Here is a 10867-nt window from a genome sequence, read left to right as displayed (position 1 = left end):
AAATGAGCTCCATTATGACTTTCATAACATAACATTTCTGAGTTGATTATATAGTTTTTCAATGCTTTCTCATATATAAGAGTTATTTCCCTAGTCCTAAGGTTCAAGTCTTAAATTTTCTTCTACATGATGAAAAGTAAAAAGAAAAAAAACGAAAAAAAAAAAATCGGAAAAATAAATTCAAATTTAATAAAATTTTCTTGCATGTTTATCTAAACTTATTCATTTTCTTTCCACTTCTACATGATGAAAATAGAACAAAAAAATAATAATAATAATGATAAGGTCAGAGACTAAATAATGCCAAATGAAATCATTAACAAAACAAGGAACATAGTCATTTCCAATACAAACATTAGTGACAAAAAATAGTTGGGACCAGCTAATAACGCTCCTTTCCTTTTCTTATTTATTTTTCCAAAAAGAAATTATTGTAATCACACTGCAACATGGTAGGGAATGATAGGAATCTTTCACATTCTAGGGCAAATACTCTGAATAGAATATGAAAATTTTATAACAGTTGGGTAAGCAATAACATTACCATTTGTTGTTGTGGCTAATGATTAGAAATCATTCCCCAACCAGACACTCTTTGTGGAATTAATTAAAGATTTGTCAATCATGATGGTATGAAAACCTACCCCCCTTTTTTTTTAATTGCATTTTCTAGAAGGTGGTTGTTTAGAAGCATATTGAGGAAATTTTTTAATTTTCTTCATTATTTCATATTTAATGAAGCATTTATAATACAAATTAATTTCCATTAAACCCAAATGGGCCCTGACCACCTTATGACCAATAATCGGTCGGCAATCCCCATGGTAATGAGAAATCTACCCTAATAATGAGACGTTTATTCTAACTGCTATTAGGACAAACCCAGGCATATGGACCCATCCCTGGACCCCAAACCAGTTAAACTGCAGGGAGGCTTGAACTCAGGACCCCTGTTCATTGTTCGAGGGCAAGCTATGCCCTAGGGCATCTTTACTGGTTTACCCTTTGTTTGATCAAGCAATTGTCATCTAGGGCTTGTGGGGTTAGGCGTTGGAAAACCATGAACATGAGATCCAATTCAATTTGTGTATGGATTTTCTAAGTTGTCCAATAGTTAGGAACATTTTGTCTACAGATTACCTAAGATCAGCTAGAAACCAAGAGGATAGTTGATGCTTTGTCACCTTCACCCAGTTTTTGGTCTACCATTTCAGTGCACTGCACCTCAGAAAGGCCCACACCTTTTCCCTAGTGTCTACATGATACTTGTATCTTCAATACACTTGCAGCTACTTGCTCCTAAAAAAACAAAGGGTAACAGTTGTATCATACCTGGATCTCCATTTTCATCTGCCTCTGTCCCATTCCTCCAATGAATCCAACGCATTTCCCGGGGCCTATATAATCAATGAATAAACAACAACAATTGCAGGGACCAAGTTCAAGTGAATAACATCAAGATATCTTCATAAAGAATCTAAAGACAAAAAAACAAACCTGTAATTGCCAAGACAGGTTGCAGAGAAGAGAAGGGCTTTTCATAGAATTTCACTGCCACCTGCTATGAAGATAAGCAGTCCATTTCTCAGATAAGGGGCTTCAGCAAGAACAAAATTTGTGTTTGGATGTTCCAGGAGGATTGAATCACTTCACTGTGTTTTACACAGCAATTATGCTATCAATGGCATATCATTGAGATATTTCTTTTTGTTAGAATTTATTTAAACTGAAGTCATTTTGGGATTTCAATGAACGACCTCATTTATCTTATATATCTGACTTTTTCCTATTATAATGAATATAGTTCGCACAACCAACTTGTGTAAAACACAATGAATTTGTTCCAGGGGAGAGGCATCTAAACACCCATCACAGTATTTAGCAAACCAGTTGGAACACATGTAACATCAAAAGGCAATTTTACCATTTCATATCATAGATGACATAACTTGGGTACAAAATAAGACTAAATTCATACTCTCCATAATCTCCCCCTTCGGAATAGGGTGTCTTGTGGAAAATTAAAAGGAAAATAAAAGAGCAAAAGGCATAGTGATGTGAATCCAGCTATTCTTTAAAACATAAAAATGAAGATGATAAAGTCTAGGCCCCATCTGGCTGGATAAAAGGGTTAGCAATCTCATCTGTGCCATCAGTTGGTGACACCAGCATTACTGCAGTTCCCCTACAAACCTGCAGTAATTACACACTATCAATTACAGAAAAAGAAAAAGAAAAAGAAAAAGAAAAATGTAATTCACATCATGTGACTTTTTGTGAGCACAAACCCTCACCATTTTTTCAAGAAAAATAAAGTATAAATATGGCAGGGCAATGACCCACAAAGCTTTAAAATGAGATGGATATCTGATGATTGTAGGAATTTTGATTATTCCCATTTTATTTAAACCTGTCCTGAACCTTTTTAGGGAAAAAATCCCCGAAGTTCTGAGATAAGATTGTCTGAAACCCTCCAATCATGACATGTTTCCAGCATTAACACTCCACTGCTAATGTGCACCACATGCCAGAATTTTGTAACACAGTTCTCTCAGATGCAAATTTCCATTTTCAAGCTCATGCACATGAAAAAAAACACAATATGAGAGAACATACTATTAGGCCAAGGCGCCTGGTTTGATCTGTAGTCTTCTGTGGATCATCTGGATCTGCAGCAAAAAGCAAGAACAGAAAATCAACTATCTGCACTCTCTGCCAGCAAATAATCATTACCAACAACAACGATAATAGATAAACTTCTTTTTTAAGAGAGTTCTAACTACTCTCAGAAAGAGAGTAGTGGTTTCCATTGCAGATGCTTAAAGCAGTTCTTGGGAAGGCATGCACAAATTCAGTTGGACTGAGCATTGGTTACAAAGTGAAGGTTAATTCATCATGGAGCATACATAACAACAAAACAACCTAAGGTAACAATAACTAATCTTTTAAAAGATGATAACAACACTCTGCAGTAGCTAAAGAATCCTATGGGAGCACATTTACATTTTATACATAAGAGTATATTAAACAAAAGGAGGCTATTTTAGCATATTTTGTAATAATCAACACACACAGCCACATTCGCCCAGTTATTTGGGTTTTTAAGTCACTATTATGTAAGGAAAAACTTGATTTCATAATATGAATCATTTACTAAGAAAAAGGCATTAGAAAGCTTAAATGCCAAGCCTCCGAAAGCACAATTTTCCTATTTTGAGCCCTTGATCATATGATAGATTTGGTGTATCAAAAAGTTTGCCATTTCTGATTGTCAGACTGGTAATCATCTCATAGACAGGCTACTTTACATAATTTCCATGACTGAATAATTTCCAACCAGTCAAGTTCAGTTGCAGGTTAATAATCCCTAATGAATCAGTGACAAAAGGACTTACCTAATTGTCCAATTCCCAAACTGAAAGCATGGAAAATTTTCAGTTCTGGCATGTAAATCGAGAATTTTCAAGCACATGAGAAATCAGTATGGGTCAGAATCAACTCAATTAAGAAGCTACAACAATTGCCCACATCATTCCTAGTCATCAAAAAGGGCCTCCCCAATCAAATGAAACTCGTTTGAGTTTAAAACATAAAATAAACATGGAAAAATGTACTGCTCCAAGCATTGAAGAAGAGTGCATGTATGCAGCAAAGAAGAAAAAGATTGCATGTTACATGGAGACTTAGTAAACCATGAATAGGCCACTGCACTTTCTGAGGTTACCCACAGCATTCCTAGTTATCAAAATGGGCCTTGCTAATTAAATGAAACATTTTTGAGTTTAAAACATAAAATAAATATGGAAAAATATACTTATCCAGGCAACAAAGAAGAGTGCATGTATGCAGCAAAGAAGAAAGAGATTGCATATTACATGGAGACTTAGTAAACCATGAATAGGCAGACCACTGCACCTTCTGATTGCTCAGAAAGCATGGTGGAATGAGAATACAATCTTAGTCATTTGCTAATCATAAATGGCCCACAGAAAGAACAACAGCTTAGTGGGGAGATATAGAGTCGTAAGTGGGAGGGCCCTTAAGGCCTGGCTTAAGTGGTAAAGGGTTAGGGAGGGGTTTGGGTTTATGGGAAGTTCCAGGTTCAAGTCCCAATGGGGACAAAAACAAGGAATTACCTATAAAATAAAAGAGTGATAAGTGAGAGGTCTAGGAAGAACAGGAACACAACAGAATGCTTTTCTGAGGACCTAGTGCCAGTGATAACAGAAGTTAAAATGATAAACAAAATGATGGAATGTCCAATGAGATGGTGTTGTCAAAATCAAGATCAATCAACACATAGTGCATGATGTAGGTTTACCAAAACAAGGGACATATTGCAAAAGGGCATGTCAATTGAGAAAGCAAGAAACAACTCAATGGCTTATGATTTAGAGAAAGATATGGCCTTAAAAAAGATAGGATCCTTTTCAGTTGCAACCACTAAAAACCATAGGAAGAACACACACACATAAAACATACAGGAAAATGTTGCACCATGAGCTATGGTTACTTAAAAACTTGTGTTTAATTTAAAACATCTTTGATATATATAGACAAGGTTAAAGAGAAATTGATTGTTAAAGTCTTTTATCATGTTCAGAAGTAAAAGTTTGTTAAGAGGACTTTGACATAACCATGAACACACCATGCAGAATTTTACTCATACAAATTTTTTGACAAAACAAACAAAGAAATAAATAGTTGCCTCATCAGCCTCAACATTTTGAGGCTCAGGAGATGGGACCCTTAAGAGGTGCATCAAGGTCACTTTGTTGTATCCTTTATGCAACCTTAAAGTGCATCCTTGACGATTTCCAAAAATGAGGCTGCCATCAAAGCATAGGATGAATACCATCTGTCTAAACAGATAGGACATGGGCTCCTAAGGATGGGCCTCAAGGGTTTCCTTGAGTCTCACGTTGAAGCAAGAACTTTGCATGCCTGTGATAGATTACCTCATCTTCTTGGGCAAGTAATTGGTGTGTTTGTCAATGCTAGAAAAGACCAGGAATATGTACATGCCTTGATCTCCGCGTCTATTGTCCTCAATGAAGAAATACTTTCAACTAGAAATGTTCATCACAAAAATTAATGATTTTTGACATGCAACAAAATAAGAATAGATGAATGCTGGTCCACAGCATGACAAGTGGTGATTCAGTACTACTTATGAATTATATATTTGATAAGAGTGTGATACCATCTTTCAGACAAAAAACAATAATATCATCATTCCTTCTCCTAGGAACAGAAGATTGCATCCAAAAGAATCAAAAACAAACTACATCCAACTAAAAATAGTTTGAAGTGATTTACCTCTTAAAAACTCTACAGCTTCATCCAAGACAAGGTTTAGCAACTGATCATAACCTTTTAGCGTCCCTGTTACTGTAACCAAAAACATCATTTGATTAGATAGTAGCACATCATCAATGAAGCAGGCCCTCAGAATAAAACAACCAAGGGTGATAAATAAATTACTAGACATGAGGAGGAGCAATTCATTCTTGGCTTCAAAGGAAAAGATATATCTAGATTACTTTGAGTCTGTCTGTGTGTGGGTGTGTTATAATCCGTGTTTGTGTGAAGACGGATTAGGAAGAAGGAATATGTAAAATAGAAAATTTTCAACTTGTAGATTAGATCATCACAGTGGCAAGTTACACATGCATATCTCTGTCTATGATAAAAAATAAAAAAAAAAGGTTAATTTCATATGATAGATGGCCATAAAAGCCCCTGAAATCAGAACTAGGTGAAACATAAAAATCCAACAGCCTGAACACAAGGTAAATGATATCCTGCATGTTGCAAGAGAGAGAGATAGCGAGAGCAAACAACCAGTCCTGTGTTCATCTCATTAATTTTAAGTTTAAAAAAATTACCCACGTTCTATCACTATTCTTAAGGCTCTCTTCAATAACATTTCTCTTTTATGGCATTACTATTTGGTTCCCATTGTATACCTCTTGTATACTTTTGTGCACTTACCCTTTTTCCCAATATTTATGGACAAAGAAAAAAACTCCCTTCCTTAACATTTTAAGGCTTTTATGAAATATAGTCATTTCATGTGTGACAGAGCCAACCAATCCAATGGCAATTCCACAACTGTAATCATAAACCTGTTCTTCCATTTTGATTAGAAAAAAACTACTGCTTTTCTATGTTTTTTCATTGAAAAAGGTTTCAATTCAATGCTGATAAGCTGGATAGTCTTTTGATTGCAAAAATACTAATTAGTTGAATTCCAAACACACACTCAAAGCAAAGCAAACAAAACTGACAAATCATACAGTGTAGCAGATAGAGAAAGGTTTACACAAATGGCAGATAAAGTACTTCAAGCAAACTATAAGTATAAATACTTGAGAGAAAGAGGAGAAAATTCAAGACCTTGTCTTCCACCAGTAAGCTTAACTTGAACACCCTTGTCCACGAACTTCGCCAGATCCAAAACTGTTTCTTTCCTTCCTGACTGAAACAGAGTTTCATAACACCACATATCATACTGTATCCACATTCAAGTAACCGGGAGAGAGAGAGAGAGAGAGAGAGAGAGCAACTATCTCTATTTTCTTTATTTTCATCTTTCTCGTACAAAAATCGATACACCGATATGTAGAGGGAGAGACAGTTACCATATTGCTTGATTTTTTTGAGCTCCTCTTTCAATCCTCAGATACAGAGAGAACAAGTTCAATTCTGTTAAACAAAAACAAAACTGCTAGCGTTGTTAACTCAGAATATCACAAAACCCTAATCCTCCGTTCGGTTGCTGGGAAATGGCAAGAAAACAAAACAAGAAGGGAGATAAAATTAACTAAAAAATGAAAGTGAAATTCGACAGCATCCAATAACACTCAAACCCTAAAACCTCTTACAAAACTCCAAAATTTGCCGTTTATTTCCTGCAATTTCTCAGCAGCCAAACGGACAGTAAAATGAAAGAAACTTACGTAAATGCTTAGAAAAAAAAAATAATGACGAAATTGAATCAAGTATAACTTATAAGTATATATAGACAGAGAAATTACTGTTGTGGTGATGAATCAATGGCTACGCTGAGACCGAAGCAGCGGCGCGAGAGAGAGCGTTTTGACTTTTTGAGTATCGAGCTGTGGATTCATGTGCCAGGTCGTATTGATAAAGGCCTGTTTGGCTACGAGGAGAAAATTTTTCTCTAAATTAGCAAGTTGATCACCCCGTCAATCTTAATATTAACCAAGTCGCGGATATAAAAGAAGTACTAAAGCATTTATGGCCAAGTAAGGTAAATATCATATGATACAAGGGAGTGTTTGATAAATTAAAAATACCTCTAATAAATAAATTAAATATATTTGATAAAATAATTTAATTTCATAACTTATAATTTTTAATTAAAAATAACTTCAAATATTAAATTAAAATGAGTTGCTTATTTTGAATCCTCAAAATATTTTTCCCATTTATCCCGACTCTACTCTTATTTCTCTTCAAAACTTTGTTTATCTCTTAATAACTTTGTATCCACAAACAAAACTATATTTCTATTAAGGGTGATAAAGTTTGATATGATTTGTCAACACAACACAAATTTAACACGTTTTTTTGTTAGTTTTGACTGAATAATGGTTCAATAAATGTAAAAAGATAAAAGTTAGAGGGATGCAAACTTGTTTTCTATAGGAGTTCAATAATTCTTACCTACGTCCATTTCTCCTCAATCTCCTTATGATTGAGGGTTCCAATATAATAAGGCTTCCACCTTAGTCCTCAAGTCTACATTTTGATTCAATGGCTCCAATAGACACATATACGAATATCTTCAAGTTCAACATCAACTTGAGGCTTCAACACATAGCCCTACTCAAGTAAATGAAGGTTTAATAATACTTAGTCTAACACAATAGATTTTTGAATATGCAAAAAGCTAAGATGAATACAAAGGTGCATTGAGAATGATTTACAAATGAAAGATTAATCCACGAGTAGTTTAGGGTTTTTGAATTAGAAAACATGGTAGATAGGTAATTCAATGCAACGGTTCTCTTAACAATAAATGAAAGGAAAATATCTATTTATGGGTTTTCAACCGCAAACACCTAAAAAGTAGAAAACTAACATTTATTAGTCGAGTTTCAATCGAACGATTGATTAGTCATGATAGTAAATGTACAACAAGTGATCGTTTATCATTTGTGAGGTTCAACTGGATCTCGATCCGACCTTGACCTAGAAGGGGTAGCCTTGACCAGGAATGTATGCTTTATGGAAGAGAGAAGGTTTTTATGCGATATGAATTGGATGTCAACCAAGAAAGGTAACTAGTGGAACCGATTTCAAACCAACTCCTTGGCAAAGCCTTTAGGTACCTTTATAACTCAATATTATAGAGTCTTGCCTAAGCTTTTGGGATATACACTTAGATTCAAATAAAAATGTGATCGTTTAAGAAAATTAAAAGGCAACTCAGTACGAGGAAATGCATAATCTAAATTAAATCCTAAGTGCATTCAAATGATTCATCTTACATTGATTTCCTAGACTTTAATAGGTTTTCATATATCATTGACTTTGTTTTCCTTTGATTATTTCAAGATACACTTACCTTGATGAATACTCGAAACTTAACTTAATTCAAATTATTAGTATACTTAACCATGATTTATTATCATCAAAACATATTGAGAAAAACCCTTAGGCTAACAACTTTGATTAAATTAATTTTAATAAGTATTTATATAAATATCTATGGGAAAACGATATATTAAAATCACTTTTAATAAATAAAATTAATTTTAATTATTTATTTTTAAAAACTTCCTTTGATTGATTGTTACAAATATAGAAACTACATATCATAATAATTTTTTAAGAGGTTTTTATTTTTTATTTTTTATTATTTTTCTATGCCGATTAAATAAAAAAATAAAATTAAAATTAAAATTATACACATATCATCATTTATATTACAATACATTTAAATTACATAGATTGTTGTTTTAGTATTAAATATGTTTTCAAATTGACATATTTTTGTTGAACATTATAAAGTTTGTCATACCTATATCATTTTTTCAATAAATCAATGTGTTTTCAAATTGAAATATTTTTGTCGAATGTTATAAATTTTATAGTACCTATATAATTTTTTTAATAAAAAAATTTAATATATATATATATGTTATTGTTTTTTTTTTTTTTGAAGTTTTCCATAATATTTTTATGAGTTTTTTTTTTTTTTGTTAAAATATCTATTAATATTTCCCAATATATATGTAAAATCCAACTACTAATATATTTATGAAAACTAACATTTTCACCATCGATCTCAAGTACTTGATGCAAACAATTATTCTTAAAATAAAACTCGAATTAATAATTAAGAGATGAACATGGTATCTTTGTAAAGGTTTTAAAGAAAAATCATCACTCTTTACCGTGTAAGTCAATATCATCTCTCAAGTGAATGCCATAATACCAAATAGGGTACTTTTTTCAATAGGTACCAAAAAAAATACCACCAATCAGGCGGTGTATATATTTTAAAATCTAAGTATATACTATAATCCCATTTATTTGTACTCATATATCTTAATTCCATTTGCTCATACAATCATTAAATAATCCAAGTTTCATTAAACGTATTTAATGGTACCATCACAGTACCTTAACATTTTCCTTATATATATATAATATCAATTGTTTGATAAATTTATTTCAATATTATAACGTAAACCTAATTACAAAATTTAGAAGAGTAAAAATAATTAATTCACTAATGACATACAATTCTATATGAATGGCATTTACATTGTATCAATTCTAAAATAATTTCATGTCACCAACTTGAGCCCTTAGAGTAAAAAATAATGAAAAATTTAAAATATAGATGATACTTTATCATCTAGAAGTATACAATGCTTCACGGAGTAAGCAAAGAAAATTGTTCATTCACAAATATATATATATATATATATATATATATTTTACGAAACAATTAATAAACTATAATAAAAAACCATAAGTTAATTTCATAATGTATTTGAGAATGATTCACAAAAATATTTTTTTTTGAAAATGATTCTTAAAAATAGTTTTTAATTGTTTCAAGGATATGAAATTTTATTTGAAAACTCAAGTATATGAAAATAAATAAATTCAGCATATTATGTAAAATATAAAAATGTTAGAATTATTTTCCATTATTTCAATTATTGTTACCACATTGTTTAAAAAGAAAAAGGAAATTTTCGAATAATTTTTTTTCCCTTATCAAAAAATTGTTCTAAGTTAGAAAATTATTTTATATTTTATGGAATATAAAACTATTTTTAGAATAGTTACCAATTAGGTCAAATTTTTTGAGAACCAATTTAGGAAAAATTGTAAAAAAAAAAAAAAAAAACACCCTTATGTTTGGTTCTCGGAAAATATTAAGGAAAAAAATTTTATTTTATTTTTTTCTTATATTTAGTTTCATTATGAAAAATATGAAATAAAATAAAATATAATTAAAATTAATTTAAATTTTATATAATTTTAAGTTTTTTTAATATTTTGCATGGAAGAAAAATAAAATAAAATGAATTTAATGTAATATATAAAATAATTTATTAATTTTAAATATATTTTTTAAATTTTTTGTTATTATTTTATTTCCTTCGTAATTTCTCTCAAACTTTCCGCTAACCAAAGATAGCCTTAATTATCATTGCGGTTGGACCGGGCCCTCTTGTAATCTAACCGAATAGGGCCAAGTTGGGCTGGGCCTAAATGATCACAAAGACATCACCTTACAAGTAGCCCGATAGGAGGGCATTTCCGTAGTTTCACTAATGGCAGCCACTAATATATAACCTTCATCCCCAATAACCTA

At 31.8% G+C, this 10867-nt stretch overlaps 1 protein-coding gene across 2 annotated transcripts; it reads right to left on the bottom strand.

The window, feature by feature from the left end:
* Window positions 1–1902: 1902 nt before the first annotated feature.
* Window positions 1903–7152, bottom strand: LOC117927553 (sm-like protein LSM7). Of its 2 annotated transcripts, none has more exons than XM_034847104.1 (6): window positions 7041–7152; window positions 6645–6708; window positions 6400–6481; window positions 5320–5391; window positions 2617–2669; window positions 1903–2193 (listed from the first exon to the last, which is right to left on the bottom strand). In XM_034847104.1, the coding sequence occupies exons 2-6, from the start codon at window positions 6645–6647 to the stop codon at window positions 2104–2106; spliced, it is 300 nt and encodes a 99-aa protein (XP_034702995.1). In that variant the 5' UTR covers window positions 6648–6708; window positions 7041–7152; the 3' UTR covers window positions 1903–2103. The 2 variants fall into 2 exon arrangements, with proteins under 2 accessions (XP_034702995.1, XP_034702994.1); XM_034847103.1 differs by having other exon boundaries at window positions 6645–6727; window positions 7041–7142.
* Between the last annotated feature and the right edge of the window lie 3715 nt (window positions 7153–10867).

The sequence above is a fragment of the Vitis riparia genome, chromosome 13, assembly GCF_004353265.1.
Source record: "Vitis riparia cultivar Riparia Gloire de Montpellier isolate 1030 chromosome 13, EGFV_Vit.rip_1.0, whole genome shotgun sequence".
Taxonomy (NCBI): Eukaryota; Viridiplantae; Streptophyta; class Magnoliopsida; order Vitales; family Vitaceae; genus Vitis; species Vitis riparia.
Note: the sequence above shows the minus strand (reverse complement) of the source record. Positions and strands in the feature narration are given on the sequence as shown.

Coding starts and splice junctions, on each gene's coding strand:
- LOC117927553 (XM_034847104.1), bottom strand. Junction 2,670..5,319: donor AGCTGTAGAGTTTTTAAGAG/GTAAATCACTTC, acceptor TTTTTGCTGCAG/ATCCAGATGATCCACAGAAG. Junction 2,194..2,616: donor CCAGGCGCCTTGGCCTAATA/GTATGTTCTCTC, acceptor TAATTACTGCAG/GTTTGTAGGGGAACTGCAGT.